Here is a 20,207-nt window from a genome sequence, read left to right as displayed (position 1 = left end):
ATGGGAGAAGCAAACAAGAATAAAGGTAACTTTCCGACTCTGAGTCAAAACCAAAGTGAACTGTGAGGCAAATCAGTGTATTATTATCCACTGGGACCTCTGGGTAAAGAAATCAGGAGTAAGGATAAAAAGCCATTGTAGGAGTTCCCGTCGTGGCGCAGTGGTTTTAACGAATCCGACTAGGAACTATGAGGTTGCGGGTTCGATCCCTGCCCTTGCTCAGTGGGTCAAGGTTCCGGCGTTGCCGTGAGCTGTGGTGTAGGTCACAGACGCGGCTCGGATCCTGCATTGCTATGGCTCTGGCATAGGCTGGAGGCTACAGCTCTGATTCGACCCCTAGCCCGGGAACCTCCATATGCCGTGCGAGCGGCCCAAGAAATGCCAAAAAGACAAAAAAAAAAAAAAAAAAAAAAAGCCATTGTAGCATTTTAGTTCCTTTTATTCAAATTACAACTGAAGAACTAAATAAATATGCAGATATAATGTTAATAATAAAGTAGCTCCAAATGGTGTCATTTGAATGTCTCCAGTCCCTGAGACAAAGCAGAAAAACCCCACGTGGGAGGTCAAATGACTGACCGCAGTTCATCCTGGCCCTGCCACTTACTAGCCATGCAACCTGGGGCAAACCAGAATCTCTGAGACTCGACTCTCTGAAACTAATCAGTAAAACAAAGATGGAACCAAATGTATATAATTTCTGTGAGAATCAAAGAATGAAAGATGAGATTTTTGGGGGGTAAACTTTGCTTGATCTTCAGAAGTCTGGGCAGCTGCTTAAAATACCCATTTGGGGAGTTCCCGTCGTGGTGCAGTGGTTAACGAATCCGACTAGGAACCATGAGGTTGCGGGTTCGGTCCCTGCCCTTGCTCAGTGGGTTGGCGATCCGGCGTTGCCGTGAGCTGTGGTGTAGGTTGCAGACGTGGCTCGGATCCCGCGTTGCTGTGGCTCTGGCGTAGGCCTGTGGCTACAGCTCCAATTAGACCCCTAGCCTGGAAACTTCCACATGCCGAGGGAGCGGCCCAAGAAATAGCAAAAAGACAAAAAAACAAAAAACAAAAAAAAAATAAATAAATAAAACAAACAAACAAAAATACCCATTTGTTTCAGACTCAGAGCTTAAAAAAAAAAAAAACCCACAGACACTAAAATTAGAAAGTGACTTCATTGTCTACCTTCAAGGGAACATTTAATAATCTGGAAAGGGGGCTCCAGGTGGTTAGCAGAGATTGGCTGCACTCTGCAAGGAGGCAGAGTTTCAATGTTTCCATAGTCTGCATAGAGCACTCTCACATCAGCATCTGAGGTCCCCAGAACAACAGCGCGGTACCAGAGATCATCATCTGAAAACATAATGGAATCTTCAGTAAGAAGTTACACTGGTCAATGATGTCCTCCTCCCTAAAGACGGTAATTCACAGTTACATTTACATCCCTTAGAAATTCGTACCCAGATTTCTGATTTCATGCTAAATCGTCGAGCATCACCTCGACTCCTCGCAGATTCTACTGAAAAGACAGTTACAGGATTAAACAGAAAAAGGCCTAAAACCACAAGGAGAGAGGACAAGAGAAAAGACAATGTAATATCGGAAGCTGGAAAGCAAAGGCACGAATGGAAGTGATTTAACAGAGCTCAACACAAGCATCCTGCTTTGCATCTTAAAACCCCGAGCAACCAAGGCTCAGGAAGTCCTGCTCCTCATTCACAAGATGAAGCTGACACGAGGACAGGATAAGAGGAGCAGAGTTACTTTCCCAAGACATGTGATAAACTTTAGTTTATAAACACATTTACACATATCTATTTTTAAAGCTGCTAAAGACAATGATCAGTTTTATGTTTATATGTGCTTCTATAGCACTTAGAAAACTCCCCCTTTCCAAGCAACTGCTCCTACCCATGGGCAGAAGACTAGTTTCTTCTCGAGAGAGACCACAGACTGGGGGACACAAGGCAGAGCAGGGGAGGAAGTTTACAAGGACACTGTCAGGCAAACCACACATGCCAGGCAGGAGACAAGCATCTCAAGCAAAAGCACTTCGAGACACAAATGTCAGGAGTTCCCAGTGAAACGGCAGAGCCAGGTCACCCTACAGTGATACCCACCAAGCAGACAAGCTCTGCCCATGCACAAAGAAGCTTCCAATTCGTTTCTTAGTGCCTCATCTTACAAAAGTGAACAGCAAAGATGACCAGGTAGTAGAAGAAAGTCTCTGATGTGAAAGAAAAGACCAAAACCAACAAACAGGAACTCAGGGAAACCCAGACCAAGGACAGAGAAGATCATGAAAATTAAAAGAATGATCCTGGAGAAATGACCTTCCATCCTTGAGACAAGTACAAGACAGTATTAAAACCTCAACTAACAAGAAAGCTACTGAAACAAAAAATGTGGTATTAAAAATGAAATAAAAAAAGCTAGAAGATAAAATTGAGATGCTCTCTTAAAAAACAGAACGAGGAGTTCCCGTCGTGGTGCAGTGGTTAACGAATCCAACTAGGAACCATGAGGTTGCGGGTTCGATCCCTGGCCTTGCTCTGTGGGTTAAGGATCCGGCATTGCCTTAAGCTGTGGTGTGGGTTACAGACTCGGCTCGGATCCTGCGTTGCTGCGGCTCTGGTGTAGGCCAGCAGCTACAGCTCCGATTGGACCCCTAGCCTGGGAACCTCCATATGCCGTGGGAGCAGCCCAAGAAAAGGCAAAAAGACAAAAAAACAAAACAAAACAAAACAAAACGAAGAAAGATGAAGCACAAAGGCAATTCAGATGAGTTTAAGTCCAACATTAGAATATCTGGAGTCCATAACAGGGTAGAGAACGAAAGAAGGGAATAAAATAATTCAGGAAAATTTCTCAAAACTGAAGCTCATGAATTTCTAGACTAAACGGCCTATCTACTGAGTACTCAGTACGACAGTGAGAAGAACGCTAATACTAAGTCATGTCAAAATTCAAAATTTTCAGAGTTCCCGGCGTGGCTCAGTGGTTAACGAATTCGACTAGGAACCATAAGGTTTTGGGTTCGATCCCTGGCCTCGCTCAGTGGGTTAAGGATCTGGCGTGGCCATTAGCTGTGGTGTAGGTCCCAGACGTGGCTTGGATCCAGTGTTGCTGTGGTTGCGGCGCAGGCCGGCGGCTACAGCTCTGATTAGACCCCTAGCCTGGGAACCTCCATAGGACCTGGGTGCAGCCCTATAAAGACAAAAGACAAAAGACAAAAAAAAAAAAGAGTAAAGGATTCAGAAAACAAGGTGAGATGAGGGAGGGAGAAGTCTAGCCAACAAGGTGAGGTGGGAGAGAAAGTCAACAAACAAAAGGGGCTGGCGCTGAAACAATCCCCAGCAAGACGGTGAAAGGAAAGTTCCAGGACAACAGTTCAGGGCTGGAGGGCAAGCAGTCTAGGCAGGAGGGGAACAGAAGGCTATGACGAAAGGTGATGAGGTGCATGGAGAGAATTTACACCACGGCAGAGAACTGGAGGCTATTACTGTAAGTACGTACAACACTAACAACAAAAAAGGCTGCAAGAGAAAAATGTGATTAAAGTAACTACATGACTAGGCTGTGAAATCCTAATACCATAATACAGAATGCTTACTGAACCAAAAATTATGACACATTTCTGTAGGGAAGAGAGAGATACTGTCGATCCAGTTGTCATACAAAATAAAAATAAGCATGTTTTTAACTGTAAATCTAAATGTAAAAATGAACACTGTTTGGGCAATAGACTAAAAATATTTAAACTCCACTGTTAGTGAGGGGATGATGAAACCGGCTCACTCACAAGATTCTGCCACACGTGGACATTTCTCGGAGATGCCCAGAGAGCAATATTCTTCCCGCACTTACAGGACAGGTTACCTCCTTTGACTCAGGAATTTCCACCCTAAAAATTCATCCTGAAGTATTAAACAGCTACCAAAATTTCTGCCCAAGAATATTCACTACAAATGCTATTTATGCTAGTAAAAGAAATTTGTTAACATGAAGTATTAAACAGATTGAGAATGGCTAAAGACTATCCAATTCAATGAATTGGCCTAAGGCACTTAATTTTTTTTTTTTTTTTAGTATATTTGAGGTTCTCTAAATTATTTGCTAACTGCCTTTATATAATGTTACTGATCTACCACATAGTTATCTAGAAGTACTGACAGATTTATAGCTACTCACCAACATCCTTGTGTAAATATACTCTAGGACTATGGAAGAGAAAAGATAAATGACTCCAACATGCAAATAAAACCAATGACCCTGCCTTTCTTAATTTCTCCATCTATCCAAAGGAAATATAGACCTAAAACAACAAAATCCACATAATCTCACCTAAGAGAGAACCAGGTCCTTTCCCTTTAATACTTTACCTAAAGGAATCTTACCTGTGTATTTGGCACAGCATGCATCTCCAGTTTTCGGTCTATAGGCCAATGGACTTTTCTGAGAATTGCAATATTCTACCAACTCAGCCGTCAATGCACACAGTCTTTCCTGATCTTCTAAAATATATAAAAAGCAATCTTTTGTAAAAATAATTTTCATTGCTACTATTCATAAAGGTATATAAACAGGAATGTCTAATCTACTCACTCAAAAAGACCCTACAGATATGAAAATACAAATTTATATGTTAAAGATAGATAAAACCACTACTGGTTACCTTGTGGGGAAGGGGCAAGAAGGAAGCCACCGATGGGCTAACTTCTCTCTCAGGGTGGAGACACGAGTGTGCTCACTCTACAAAAACTTATTAAGTTACAGCTGTACAATTGTTCAGTATACTTTTCAGTAAGTGTGTTATGGTTAATAAAATGGAACAGAGTACTTCTGACTCATCATATCATGTGTTGCTGTCAGGAAAGCAAATCCCTAAGCCCCTGCCTTCTGCTCTACAGATTAAAGATGACCATCTGTAATACTGCCGGATAAATTTAAATGCAGTCATTGGTATCACCATTTGAAAAAAAAAAAAAAAAGAAAAAAAAAAGGTCATTCTTTTTCCAGCCTTCAAGTACATGCAAATTATTTTGAATAGCCAACTTACACTAACTCAACTTCTGACACTACAAGGAAAAGCTCAAGTACACTGAAGAGATGTTTTAACGTTCATGAAACAAAAAAGGAAAATTAGAGTCAACATTTATATGCCACTTTTCTTCATGACTAGGTCCACCGTAAAATATTTCCCTAAGTTTCTAAGACACACTAACACTGTGATTTTATAGACTGATCACAAAGTATGCTCTCCACATAACTAAGAGAGTTTTGGTTCAAATTCTCTTAATGGCCGTAGAAGGTCAGCTTAGTAAATACAATTCAATAGAGAAAGTACCTATTTTTTTCTTTCTTTTTTTTTTTTTTTTAAGGACCACACCTGCAGCATATGTAAGTTCCCAGGCTAGGGGTCGAATCAGAGCTACAGCAGCTGGCCTGCGCCACAGCCACGCCAGATCCAAGCCACGTCTGTGACCTACACCACAGCTCATGGTAACGTCAGATCCTTAACCCACTGAGCAAGGTCAGGGATCGAACCTGTATCCTCATGGATGCTAGTCGAGCTCATTTCCACTGAGCCACAATGGGAACTTCCAGTACCTACTTTTAAACGAGAACCTATACAGTGACCAAGGATGCTGCTCTGTTCTAAAGAGCTGCAGATGATCAAGACCAGGCGGAGCAGGTGCTGCATTCAGGGCATGCTCCACACATTCACATTTGTGTTTCTATAATAAACATTTCCTTAAATGTTATGATCAATTAAAACATTGAGTGAAACAGAAATCACCACCCCCCCCTCCCTCTCACTTCTTAAGGAGTTCAGGTAAATTCACTGTACAGTTCAAGAGACCCGCATCAACAGGTCTCAAACTTGGCTTGGTTTCTTACCTGGTATTTCATTTGGAAGAGCATAAAACAAGTTTGGGCTTATGATTTCCAATACGCTTGCATGTACAGTTTTATTAACTGGCAATTCTACTGTCTTCCACTGCTCAGTTGAAGAAATGGCTGAAAACATACGAAACACAGGTCTCTCATGAAAAAGATAAAGTTTAGTATTCTACTGATTATTAACAATTTATTCACACTTTAAGAGATACAGAGCTGTGTGATGCACATTTACCTGATAACCACATTAAAGATGACGACAGTGTTTGCTTAATAAAACCATGTTCCAATAAATGCTAAACTAATTTTAATTACCTATTACTAATCTATTTCCACAAGGCATATTTCTATAGGAAAATTATGTCACAGAAAATTTTTCAGAGCCTATACAAGCAAAGGATAACAAATTTAAACAACAAGTGGTTAAAAAACTGTTACCTTGAAGTCCTGAGGCATCAGTTTGAAGATCGTGTTTGTTAACAGGTCTGTTTTTTACTAAGACTTTACATGGTGAACTGACTTTTAAAACCAGATGTTCATCAATCAGAATATCACTAATTATTCTGGGGTAAGAACTGGAAAGATCGGTGAGTTCAATTCCCACTCCATTTTCAGAGATTTCAACCACTCGGGCTTGGAGTTTTTTCCCTGAGACACATGTCTGAAATCTTGCTATGGCGTCTTTAGTCCAATGTTTGTTTCTAGGCTGTATATCTGACAAGTAAGAAAAGCATTAGAAAGAATTCTGTGCCCCAAAGCTACATTTCTGCCAGTATTCAGGACTGGACCCTTGCCAAGGTTACCGTTCAAGTCAGTGATTTCTGAGTGTCTTTTTTCAATAATCAATTATATATTACTGTGCCTATGCCTGAGTTACAAATAATGCCTCTGTAAATATCCCAAGAGGGTTTTAGGAGGTTCAGGATGCATCCTTACTTTTCTCAGTAATGTTCCTTCACACTGGGCATTTTTCTCAAAAGGCAAAAACAGAATTATTTCTTTTAGAAGTCTGGTTGGGAGAGGCCACATTTTAAGAAGCACTATCGAGAGTTCCCATTGTGGCACAGCAGAAATGAATCCGACTAGGAACCATGTGGTTGTGCATTCGATCCCTGGCCTTGCTCAGTGGGTCAAGGATCCGGCGTTGCCATGAGCTGTGGTGTAGATGGCAGAAGTGGCTCGGATCTGGTGTTGCTGTGGCTGTGGTGTAGGCCAGCAGCTATAGCTCCAATTCGACCCCTAGCCTGGGAACCTCCATGTGCTGTGCGTGAGGCCCTAAAGAAAGACAAAAAAAAGAAAAAGAAAAAAAAAGCACTGACATAAAACATAGTCATTAAAAATAATTCAAAACATACTTAGTATAAAGTAAGTAGAAAGAAAACAGGCAAAAGGAAAAATAAAAAGCATCTAATGCTTCCAGACATGACCATGATAAACATTCGGGTATCCAACCCTCCACAATCTTCATGTGCAAATGGAAATGCACACATGCACACACTCATAATTCTTTTATAAAGAATTTTTATAATAATAAAAACAGGTATAATGCTAGGCACTACTACGTGCTTTATAGCTTCTTCCTTTTTTTTTTTTTTTTTTTCTTTTTAGGGCCACACCTGAGGCATACGGAAGTTCCCAGGCTAGGGGTCAAATCAGAACTGCAGCCTGTATCACAGCCATAGCAACGTGGCACCTAAGGCACATCTGCAACCTACACCACAGCTCACGGTAACGCCAGATCCTTAACCCAACCGAGTGAGGTCAGGGATTGAACCCGAATCCTCATGGCCACCAGTTGGTTTTTAGCCTTCTGAACCACAATGGAAACTCCCTATCTCTTTTATTCTTAATGCCTTTTTGAGAAAAATACCATTTCTTTCCAGATGAAGAAAAGGAAACAGAAAGACTGCAAACAGTTACCCAAGATGTCACAGGTGGCAGGCAGCAGAGCTGGTCCCCATCAGTCCTCTTAACCACAATGCCATCCTGCATCTCTTTTATAACTAGCTTCCTGCACCTAAATCATGAACCATTTTTCAAATCCATAACATATTTAACATTTTAATGACTGTGTAATAAGAGCAAACACTTAACAGAACTTTCTGAGTGCCAAGCCCTGACCTAAGCATTCATTTAATCCTCACAAGAACCCTACGAAATAGGGATTACCACTACGTAGGGAACCTCATTGAATCAAACTTCTACTATTGGCCATTTAGGTTGTTTTGCTATGATTAACAGCAGTGTAATGAATTCCATGTGGATGCTTTTGTGAAATCACAAGGTTATTTCTTTGGGATGAATTATTAGAAGTAAAATTGCCAAGACAGGAGTTCCCATCATGCCTTAGTGGAAACAAATCCAATTAGTATCCACGAGGATGCAGGCTGCGTCTCTGGCCTCTCTCAGTGGGCTAAGGATCTGGCATTGCCATGAGCTGTGGTGTAGGTCGCAGACATGGCTCAGATCTGGTGTGGCTGTGGACGCCTAGCCTAGGAACCTCCACATGCTGTGGGTGCAGCCCTAAAGAGACCAAAAAAAAAAAAAAAAAAGTTGCTAAGACAAAAAGGAAGGGCTATCTGAGACTCATTAAGGAGGCCTGCAAAATGCCTTCAAGAGAAGGCATCGGTTGTCACTCCCATCCCAAGAACAGAAAAGCAGCTGCTTCCTTGCTTTGACATCAACACGGACCATTTTAGCCAATATCTTTATAATGTACAACAGGATCTTCTACCTTAGACAAAATATTAAAACTATAGACTTAATACTGAGAAGTTTATGTACCCTAAGTATTAGAAGACAGGTGAGAAGATTTTTATTCTGCACCATACCTACTAGCCAGCAGTGCAGCCCTTGAAATGGAAGTTTTAGAAATTTTGATGGGATCATTTGGAGTTCGTCGGCAATCACTTCTTCAATGTTTCCATAATCCACAAACTGTACTTTAACGTTTCCATGTGGTGAGATTTCCTTAACTAAAGCTCGATACCAATTACCATCACCTGGATTTAACGCACAATTTGTTAACAGGAAATATTTCCCTTTTATTAAGATTTAAAATTTTTATCTCTTAAAAAAAAAAAAAATCCTTTGCCTAAAGCAGCTAATAAATTTGCTCTCTTCCCAGATGACACCTTTAGTTTTTCATTCAGAAATCCCAAGAATTCTCAAAATTCAAAGTTTTCACGGCATCACACATTCATATCTACTGTAAATTAAGGATATCATTCATAATCTATCCAATAAGCAAAATATGAAGGAAAGAAAAAGACTTAGTAAACTTGAATATATTTTTCAAACTGGAAGATCTATAACACTCTCCCCACTAATGAACTTTCATTTGTTACTGGTAAGCAATATAAAAAATAAACAGAAAAACATGCAATGAAATGAAGGTCATCAAATATATTTGCAAAATAAACATGCACAGGGTGACCAGAAGAAACAAGGAAACTGCAGTGAACAGGTCTCCTATTCTCTAGCTTTTATATTATCAGAAATTCTGGAGGAGTTCCTGTTGTGGCACAGCGGAAATGAACCTGACCAGGAACCATGAGGTTGCGGGGTGGATTCCTGGCTTCCCTCAGTGGGTTAAGGATCCAGCGTTACTATGGGCTGTGGTGTAGGTCACAGACGTGGCTCAGATCTGGTGTTGCTGTGTCTGTGGCACAGACTGGCAGCTGTATCTCCGACAGGACCCCTAGCCTGGGAACCTCCCTATGCCATGGGTATAGCCCTAAAAAGGAAAAACAAAGAAAAAAAGAAAAAAAAAAGAAATTATGGAAAGGAAAAAAGGATTTGACAAAGTTTAGGTAAGAAAGTATCATTTGGAGGTTCTTCTAAAGAGAAAACAAAAAAAACCCCATAGAATCTTAAGCATTCATTTTATTTTATTTTATTTTTTGTCTTTTTGCCTTTTCTAGGGCCGTTCCCTTGGCATATGGAGGTTCCCAGGCTAGGGGTCTAATCAGAGCTACAGCTGACAGACTACACCAGAGCCACAGCAATGCCAGATCCTTAACCCACTGAGCAAGGCCAGGGATCGAACCCACAACCCCATGTTTCCTAGTCAGATTAGTTAACCACTGAGCCACAACGGGAACTCCATCATTCACTTAATTTTGATTATGAAAAATACCTGCTTAAACATCAGGAAGAAAATATATACTAAAAATGAGGGCTTGGAGTTCCCATCGTGGCGCAGGAGAAATGAATCTGACTAGGAACCATGGAGTTGCGGGTTCGATGGCCTCGCTCAGCAGGTTAAGGATCTGGTGTTGCTGTGAGCTGTAGTGTAGGTCGGAGATGTGGCTTCATTCCTGCCTTGCTGTGGCTGTGGCACAGACCTGAAGCTATAGCTCCGATTCACCCCTACCCTGGGATCCTCCATATGCCACAGGTACAGCCCTAAAAAGCATAAATAAATAAATAAACAAACAAACAAATAAATAAATAAAAATGAGGGCTGAATGTCAAGAAATAAAAGGTTTTAATATAGTCAAGACTACACCAACTGCAACTTACCTACAAAAAAAGCACAACAAGGTTGCCCTATTTCTGCCTTAAAATCGTTAGGCAACTTCTGCTGGCAATATTCTGCTAGTGATTTGTTCAAGTCATTGAGTTTCTTTAGAGCTGAAAACACAATACATACACAGAATTTAGTATTTAAAAAACATACAGAATAATAGATTTTCCGTTAAAGCTGGAAAATGTTTTGATCATAAAAACTCAGGTATATCGCCAAACAACTATAAAGGACACCAAATGCCTTTTTATTTTCCTTATTAAAAAATTAATTTGGCAATAAGTCATTATTTAGTTAATATTCTCAGTAAACCCATAGCGATAATGAACTGGGCACAGTGACCTGATGATAATAGCACTGTCACCAGTATGCTAGAGCATGATCACAGACTAGGACACAGTGTACAAGCCTGCAAAGAAAGAAAGTTACACACATGCTGTCCTGAGGAGCGTATGCAATTACTAAACGAACGGCACAGACAGTGTCTGCTAAGGAAGTCCAGAGAGGTGAGCTCTGTGTGCTAAAGGTTTCACAGAGAAATCTGAAATACAACTTGTTTGCTAGAAAAGCAGAGGGTATTCTAAGAAAAGAAATGGCTCTGTGGCAAAATATCAAATTAGGCAGCCAAAAAACACTTGGTGGGAGCAGTTTAGCAGCGGAATAGAAAAGCAAACCACCGAAGAAAAACACCAGAGACGTGCTTGGAAAGACACAGCACATGGAGAGATTTAAAATGCCAAAGTAGGATTTCCTGCTAGCGGGTTATGAATCCAACTACTATCCATGAGGATGCGGGCTGGATCCCTGGCTTAAGGATCCAGCGTTGCCATGTGCTGTGGTGTAGGTCGCAGACTCGGCTCGGATCCCGCACTGCTGTGGCTTTGGTGCAGGCTGGCAGCTGCAGCTCTGATTCGACCCCTAGCCTGGGAACTTCCTTATGCCTCAGGTATGGCCCTAAAAAGCAAAATAATAAATAAATAAATAAATAGCCAAGTAAAGGGACCTGAACACTACAGAAATGAAAGAAAAATATCTTTCAAATAGGCGGCAAAGGGCCTTTCACAGAAATGGAAATTAAATTATATCTAGTTAAAACTGCCACCTTTCAGATTAGTCAAAAAAAAAAAAATCTAAGGACATACTCTTGGAAATGATGTGGGAAAGGGCACTTTCACACCCTGTTGGTAGGAACCCACTCAGCCAACCTCCTGAGGGCACTCTCTCAAGCACAAGCATGCATACCCTTTGAGGTAGCAATTATAATTTTAGGAATTTGTCCCAAGGAGACAGCACAAGGATTAAGTAATAAACACCTGGAAACACTAATTCTTTAGCATCCACACCTAAATTAATTAAATTAGGATAATCCACATAGTGGAATACCACATAACCATGAAAAAGAGGGACACAAAACAGTTATGTGGTATTCTGGAATGGATCCTGGAAGAGAAAAAGGACAGTACCAGAACTGGAAAAGGACATCTAACAGAATCCAAATAAAGTCTGGAAGTGCACTCACAGAAATTTACCCGTGTTGGTCTCTGAGTTGTAGCAAGTATACCTCAATTGCATAAGACAATAACTACAGAGGAAGCTAGGAACTCTCTGTACTATCTTGGCAACCTCCTGTAAATCTAAAATTATTCCAAAATTAAAAGTGTATTGAAAAAGAATGTGAACTGCTATCTGAGATCTAAAAAAACAAAGTGCAAATATTATTTGCAGTAGTTTATCATTTATGCCTCTATTAAAGGAATATATATTCATACAAGCATATGTATAGAGTACTTTTGAAAAGATATTAAGAATACTGAGAAAAGGAACTGGAAGAATGTTCAGAAATTTGAAAGAGGAACTGGGGAACTTTCCACTATATACTCATTCGCAGCTTTAAAATCTGGTACCATATGCTTGTACAATCACTTACGAAAAATAAAAAAGGAACTTCACTATTTAAAATTTTATCCTTTATGAAGTAGTAGCCTATCTACTAGATGATTCTGAATGAAGGGATGAACAAATCTCACAAACTGGGAGCCACACGGGAACTTAGTTATCTAGTTTAATGTCCTCATCTGGTAGAGAAAACACACCACATTCAGAAAAGTTAAAATCAATGAGGCTCAGCAGAATGGCTCAAGGGAAAAAGGTGGAAAACACAGACTATCTGTGAGGATGTGGGGCAACTCCAACTGTCAAACTGACAAGTGCCATGCTCCCACTGGAAGCTTTCTGGCATTCACTGATCAAAGCTGAAAATACACCTACCCTTTTAAGACTTGGCCAGTAATTTCGTTCCTAGGTCCATGTCCAGTGGACAGGCATGAGCATGTGCACTAACCTGTACAAGCAAGTTCATACCAACATCATTTTATAGCTCAGAACTAGAAATAACCCAAATGTGGAACAAGAATTGCAGCATGCACACAATGGCAGCAACAAAAAATGTGCTACAGCCACACGTGAAGATGAAGGACCAAACGCACAGACAACATGAAAAAAAGCAACAAGGCCAGAAGAGGACATATGGCATGATGCCTGTTTGTATAAAGTTCACAAATGGAAAAAATTAATCTATGCTATTATTAAAAGGTAGGATAGTATTTACTTTGGAAAGAAACAGACGGAAGTAATTGCAGGAGACGTGAAAGAAACTTCTGGGTTACGGGTAATGTTTTATTTCTTGACCCAGAGGTTGGTTACACAAGTGTTTAGACTGTGATAATTTATGTTGCACTCTTATTTGTGCATTTATCTGTATGTATGTTATCCTTCAATAAAATCAACAACTAAAATTTTTCAAAAATGAATTTAGGAGACATTCTGTGAAATCTCAACTAGTTTAAAAATAGACTATTGAAAACGGAAATAATGGCTTGTAACTGATTAAAAGGCAACCAAGTATAATAACAGCTTTCTTGGATGTACAAATATGCACTTGGTCTTTACGGAAAGAGAGTACTTCCACCAAACAAACGCATCTTGACTTAGTATCTTTGCCAATGTATTTGTGAAAACAAATTAAGAGTCAACTTACCATCCTCTTTAAGCACATGGCAGTAAAATTCTCCAGGGCTATATATCATACAGACCACAACATCTACTGTTTGATCAACAGCAAGTTCAACCCATGTCCACTCCAATCGACTGACTTTTGCTTCTAAACCCAAGGGAACTGTGAAAATAAATGGACATTTTGCAAAACAAAGAGCCAGAGTGGGTGGTGAGATGTGGTGTTGCTGAATAATCTGCTTTCAAAGAACTGAATTTCCAATGACTTAGGGACTTTACAGGAAAGTCTTAAGAATTAACCATTACTACACCTCACTGAATTTCAAATTTCAAATTCACATTGCTGATGGGTCTTCAGTTGCCAATGATCCAAACACACTCTTTAGGTGATGTTTGATTTAAAAAGACAAAAGGGGAGTTCTCCTGTGGCACAGTGAGTTAAGGATCTGGCATTGTCGCCACAGTGGCTCAGGTCACTGCTATGGCACAGGTTCAATCCCTGCCCCAGGAACCTCCACATGCCATTGTATGGGGGGAAAAAAAAGTAAGGACTAGTCATTGGAGTTCTTGTTGTGGCTCGGCGGTTTAAGAACCCAAGTAGTATCCATGAGGATGCAGGTTCAATCCCTGGCCTTGCTCAGTGGGTTAAGGAGCTGGCACTGCCACAAGCTGTGACACAGGTCACAGGCTCGGATCCCATGCTGCTGTGGCTATGGTGTAGACCTGCAGCTGCAGCTCTGATGTGATCCCTAGCCCAGGAACTTCCATATGCTGCAGATACAACCCTAAAAAAGAAAAAAGGTACTCAACATTTTTCCTGAAAAATAGGAGAACACACATATTCACAAAGCCATCAAAATTACAGCATGGACATTACTAGTGTACAATTTACTTACCACCACTGGCTTCTTTCAAGTCACTGGGCTTATCTGGCACGACCCCCTTGTCCCCCTCGGCAAAGCCTGCATCGATGAGCACTTGGGTGACACTGATGTGGGGCGTCACAGATCTATCTGTAAGCTCCACCAGGGAACTGTTTTCCAATTTGTCCGCCACTCTCACAGTGATCATTTTGTTCTGCACAATTTTTTTCATCAGACAAATAGCTTCTGGAGTCCAAATTCCTAATGATGGCTTTACTCCTAACAAAGCATTTTTGAAAAGAACATGAAAACATGTCTTATCACAAGCATTTAGAGATTTAGCTCCTAATTTCCGCAAAGTTAAACTGAAGGAATCTATGACAAACACTGGCACCCCAAAGTCTCATCTGAGGAGGATTAACTAAACACGAAAATGAAGACACAATTTCAAAAAAAAAGTCTGTAAAAAGCTTCTCTACTTCTATGTAAACAAACCATCATAAATCTATGGGTATGAAATGTCCAGAGAAGCAACGCTGTAAGACAGAAAGGAGATTAGCGCTTGCCTGGGAAGCTAGGATTAACTCGAATGGGCACAAGGGAGCTCAGGGGGCAATGGGAATGTTCCCAGACTGGATTATGATGAGGGCTGTACAACCCAGAAACTCCACTAAAAATCACTAACGTATACCCCCAAAACAGTTGGTATTTACGGTACATAAATTACATCTCACTTAAGTTTGTTTAGGAAAATCATAAACGAAAGTAAAACACAATCCAGGAAAAAACACCAGTTTGAAACCAGTGTGAAACATCTGTAGCATTTACTGAAAGAGCCCTTACAAACTGATAACCCCAAAGCTAGGCCTAGTCATGTCATACAATTCAGAAGAGCCAAGAAACTTAGGAAGAAATGTCCAATTCTCCTTGGTAATGAGGGAAATTAAAATGATTTCGTTTTAGCTTGTCAAAATTGGCCGAGATGAAATAACACAGAAATATCTATTTGGTGTACCAACACGTGAAGGAACTGACTCCCTCCTGTATGTTTGTGTAGCTATTTAAACTAGTTCTACCCTTTCTAGAGAACAATCGTGATACATTATCACAGACACAAAAAGAAGTCTGCCCACTGACACCTCCCTTCCATCTAAGTATTCTGCAATATAATGACGTTTTGCAACCTATCCTACAGAAACGATTTTTTCATTTTTTATTGAAGCACATTTGATTTACAATATTACATTAGTTTCAGGTATACAACACAGTGATTCAATATTTTTATAGATTACAGTTCACTTAAACTTATTATAAGAGGAGTTCTCATGATGGCTCAGCAGGTTAAGAACCTGATTAGTATCCAGGAGGATGCGGGTTCGATCCCTGGCCTCAGTCAGTGGGTTAAAGATCCAGCGTTTCCATGAGCTTTGGTATAGGTCAAAGGTGTGGCTCGGATCCCATGTTGCTGTGGCTGTGGGGTAGACCAGCAGCTGCAGCTCCAATGTGACACCTGGCCCGGGAGCTTCCCTATGTGCAGGTGAGGCCCTAAAAAGAAAAAAAAAAAATATTATAAAATATTGGCTACATTCCCTGTACTGTACTATGTATCCTTATAGCTTCTTTTTACACATAGAAGTTTGTACCTCTTTCTAAGGAAATGATCTTGGATAGGCTGCAAATGTAGTTAAAAGAACATTGCTAGTAGCAAAAAAATTGGAAATGTCCTTCTGATAATTATACACTAGTTAAATTATTGTGCATTTGAATGAAAGTTGTAAAAGCCAAGATGGAACAACACTCCTGCTCCCAGTGGAGAGCATTACATATGCAGTCGTTTCCAAGGATGTGATAATGTTCTCACTGTTTTCAAATGCAGGTTTCCCCCAACTTCACGCAACTGACAGGTTTCTCTGATCTGTATTGATAATGAAGGGTCTAAAAAGAACAAAAAAGAATGCTCTATTCCATAAATACAGGTACATTCAGTTTTGTTTATTTATTTATTTAGCTTTTTTTTAGGGCCGCACCAGCGGCACATGGAGGTTGCCAGGCAAGGAGGGCGAATCAGAACTATAGCCGTCGGCCTACACCAGAGCCACAGCAATGCCAGATCCGAGCCACATCTGCAACCTACACCACAGCTCGTGGCAATGCTGGATCCTTAACCCACTGAGCAAAGCCAGGGATTGAACCCACAACCTCATGGTTCCTAGTCGGATTAGTTTTCACTGAACCATGACGAGAACTCCCGATTTTATTTTATTACAGATAGCAAAACAGTCACCTATGCTAAATGTTTTATTAAAGATTGCTTTTGCACTAAGGTAAGGTGTATCTAAATAAATTCCTTCATCTACTCACCAGTTTAACTTCAATTCTAATGCTTCTACTTTAGGTTTCAATGTTTTCAGAATACAGGAACCATAAAAATTACATACCTGCCAGCACACACTTGATAGCTTGCATCGGTAACTCCAACAGCTTTGGAGTTATGGGACAAAGTCTCGTCAAACTAAGGATTTCAAAGTTTCCATAGTCTACATAGCCAACCAACACAGAGTCCTCAGACGCATAGGCCAAAACGGAGGCCCGGTACCACTGGGCATCCTCTAAAGATAAGAGAGATTCAATATCAAATGATTTTCCAATGTAGATATAAACAGAAACTTTTCCTCCCCAAGTGAGCTGGTCATTTGTAGATCCTATTTTCATGTAACATCAAGCTTTACTAAACAACATGTGCTTATTCAACATTGCGACTTTCGTTTATCGGAAGCCTTCAGCTCCTAAAATGTCACTTATTTTTTTTTTTTTTTTTTGGCTGGGGGTGGGGTGGGGAGGACACACCCACAGCATGTGGAAGTTCCCTGTCCAGGAACTGAACCCGCACCACAGTTGCTCCCTGCACCACAGCTGTCACAACACCAGATCCTTAACCCACTGAGCCACAAGGGAACTTCAAAAAGTCATCTTTATTCATCCCTCACTATACAATGCATGTGGTGTGCTGACATTATTTATTTCCTTGCTTGGTCCCCCAGTAGAGAGTAACTCATTAAGACAAGGAACATGTCCTGGTCACGTGAGTGAATCCACGAGGTCCTGATCAGTTTTAGAGAACCTGGCACTGAGAGTCAACCAGACTCCACCACCGACCAAGCAATCGATTTATTGGAGGCCTACTTGCACCTCCCCTTCTGGGAGGCCACTGGCCCTCTCTTCGGAAGAGAACTGAAGCTGTCCTCACAAGGGTCAGCCCTGACAACTCCACACCGCCAGGCCCTCTCGCTGTTCCAAAGAACCCTGGCCAAGCCATGACCCCGGGAGGCTCCACATCCACCTACTGACATCAGCAAGTACCTGTGTCAGTCTTCAAACCTAAAAGGCTGAGAAGTTAAGAACCAACTTTACCACCACACCCCCAACAGTCACAGGCATTCCCTTACAACACTTTAAGTTTAACTGGATATTTAAAATCATAATTAGCACACTTAATATTCAAATTTCAAACACAGACATTCAATGTCAACTGAAGATTCTGTTTCATTTGCTGTTATTTAATTGTAAGTAAAAAAAAAAAAAAAAAAAATTCAATAACACTCTCTTTTCTTACCGGAGAACTGAGCGCAGCAGATATCACCAATGGCTGGGTAAAAATCCGAGCGTGGCGGCACCTGGCTGCAATACTGGCTAAGGGACGCCTGAAGTTCAGCAAGCTTATCTGAAGACAGAGATCACAGCGTCAACAAAAGAAATGCAAAAGAATCTAAATGTTATCTGCGTGCTGAGTCTCTTGAAGTATGTTATCCCGATAGCACAAATCAAGATTTCCTTACGCCCACTTTGCAGCTGTTGACAAAAGAAGTCCTCTGGAGTCTGAATGTGGGCGACCACGCCACGAAACTCATCACCTACATTCAAAGTCAGCACTTTGGGGATGAGATCACTTCTGTCTACCACAATTTTGTTTTCAGCTGTCATTTTTCCAACATCGTCAAGATCACCTTATCAGAAAACAGAAAAATTAGCCATTTTGACTTCATTAATCCAATTTTCCAGTTTTTCAGGCCTCCCTGCCCTCTTTCACACCTCTAGACCTTATTACATGCTGGGCTTTTTCCCAAAACACACTCCCAAATTCCTCAATGACCTGAGTATCTCCTGCTCAGGATGGTGTCACCATGAAAGGCTTCTGTCCAAATCTGAGTCAGGGACCCTTCCCAGGGCCCCCACTGCACTCGGCACTTCTGCTACCATTTTATTTTTGTTTGTTTTGGTTTGCTGGTTTTGCTTTTTAGAGCTGCACTCTTGGCATACGGAATTTCCCAGGCTAGGGGTCAAATCAGAGTTCCAGCTGCTGGCCTACACCACAGCAATGCAGGATAGAGCCACGTCTTCAACCCACACCAGAGCTCATGGCAATGCCAAATCCCTGACCCACTGAGCAAGTCAGGGATTGAACCTGCGTTCTCATGGATACTGGCCAGATTCGTTTCTGTTGCGCCATAACAAGAACTCCCTCTGCTACTGTCTTATAATCTGTTCTCTATGTGTCTGTACTGCCCACAGGACACCCTCCATGAAGGCACCTGCACAGGGCCCTAGGAAAGCACTACTGTGGGGGGATTTTGTTTCTTCCGCTGGACCCCTTTGCAGCAGCTGCTACCACTGATGACTCTTTCCCAGAACATTCACTTTTCTGTTATTCTGGCAACATTTTCCTCACTCTCTTTCCACCTCGCCCACCACAGCTTCTCACTGGTATTGAATGCAGGCCCAGGTTCACCTCCCCCACTTCACACCCTAACACACCACCATCACTTACAATCTCAACCATGACTACTCTTCGACCAGTGAGTACTGGGTTTTCTCCTCCAGATGGCAAAAACTACTGGAGGCTTTTCAACAGTGCTGTCCCACCAAAATTTAAGCTTTAGGGATTTCATATAGGCAGGACTACAGGAATACAAGCAGGAGATATAAATTGCAAACTTGTGCAGTTATCCGAATGATAAGGATTTCTGACCCAGAAAAATGGTAGGAGAGAAAAAAAGATTTTAAAAAAAGAAGGGGAGGAGTTCCCATCGTGGCGCAGTGGTTAACGAATCTGACCAGGAACCATGAGGTTGCAGGTTCAATCCATGGCCTTGCTCAGTGGGTTAAGGATCTGGCTTTGCAGTGAGCTGTGGCGTAGGTTGCAGATGCGGCTCGGATCCCTCGTTGCTGTGGCTCTGGCGTAGGCCGGCAGCTGTAGCTCCGATTCAACCCCTAGCCTGGGAACCTCTATATGCCACAGGAGCGGCCCTAGAAAAGGCAAAAAGACCAAAAAAAACAAAAACAAAAAACAAACAAAAAAAGGCGATCCCATCGTGGCACAGTGGAAAGGAATCTGACTAGGAACCATGAGGTTGCGGGTTTGATTCCTGGCCTCACCCAGTGGGTTAAGGATCCGGCGTTGCTGTGAAGTCTGGTGTAGGTCAAAGACACAGCACAGATCTGATGTTGCTGTGGCTGTGGTGTAGGCCAGCAGCTGTAGCGCCTATCTATTAGACCCCTAGCCTGGGAACCTCCATATGCTGCCCAGGTATGGCCCTAAAAAGCAAAAAAAGGAAAAAATAGAAACATATAACTTGTAAAATACTATTTAGGGAGAAGAATCAATAAAGGCCTGGCGACCAACTAGGGTAAGGGATGGGAGCTGAGGGATACGGTAGATTAAAGGAGGACTCAGGTTTGCTTGTGTGACAGGATGTGTCCGATCACAGCACCGTTAATCTGGCATCACCTGTGAATGAAGGAGCACGAGACAATGAAGGGTGTCTACGCCTACTGTAACTGCTATTAGAGCAAAGTAAAGGAGAAAGCAGACTACAAAAAACTCCACACAAGACTACACAAAGAAAAAATACAAA

General features: G+C 41.4%; 1 protein-coding gene across 16 annotated transcripts in view; it reads right to left on the bottom strand.

Moving 5' to 3' along the window:
- Positions 1–20,207, bottom strand: part of TDRD1 (tudor domain containing 1) — a 48,679-nt gene that overhangs the window by 4,898 nt on the left and 23,574 nt on the right. For 11 of the 16 annotated variants that reach the window (XM_084994382.1, XM_084994376.1, XM_084994377.1 and 8 more), the window contains exons 12-22: positions 18,132–18,299; positions 17,909–18,016; positions 16,734–16,904; positions 14,329–14,574; positions 13,458–13,595; positions 10,417–10,527; positions 8,724–8,894; positions 6,331–6,606; positions 5,893–6,012; positions 4,389–4,505; positions 1,177–1,344 (exon numbers count right to left, since the gene is read on the bottom strand). In XM_084994382.1, the coding sequence (XP_084850508.1) occupies positions 1,177–1,344; positions 4,389–4,505; positions 5,893–6,012; positions 6,331–6,606; positions 8,724–8,894; positions 10,417–10,527; positions 13,458–13,595; positions 14,329–14,574; positions 16,734–16,904; positions 17,909–18,016; positions 18,132–18,299 (1,794 nt within the window). The remainder of the gene's footprint in view (positions 1–1,176; positions 1,345–4,388; positions 4,506–5,892; positions 6,013–6,330; positions 6,607–8,723; positions 8,895–10,416; positions 10,528–13,457; positions 13,596–14,328; positions 14,575–16,733; positions 16,905–17,908; positions 18,017–18,131; positions 18,300–20,207) is intronic. The other 5 variants (XM_084994386.1, XM_084994384.1, XM_084994387.1 and 2 more) reach the window with 1 other exon arrangement.

This window comes from Sus scrofa, chromosome 14 (genome assembly GCF_054392235.1).
Source record: "Sus scrofa isolate SSC_HxYL_T2T_F1_AM1 chromosome 14, Sscrofa_HxYL_maternal_Yorkshire_Landrace_v2.0, whole genome shotgun sequence".
Lineage (NCBI taxonomy): Eukaryota > Metazoa > Chordata > Mammalia > Artiodactyla > Suidae > Sus > Sus scrofa.
The sequence above is the reverse complement of the archived record's forward strand: the minus strand, read 5'-3'. Positions and strand labels throughout refer to the sequence as shown.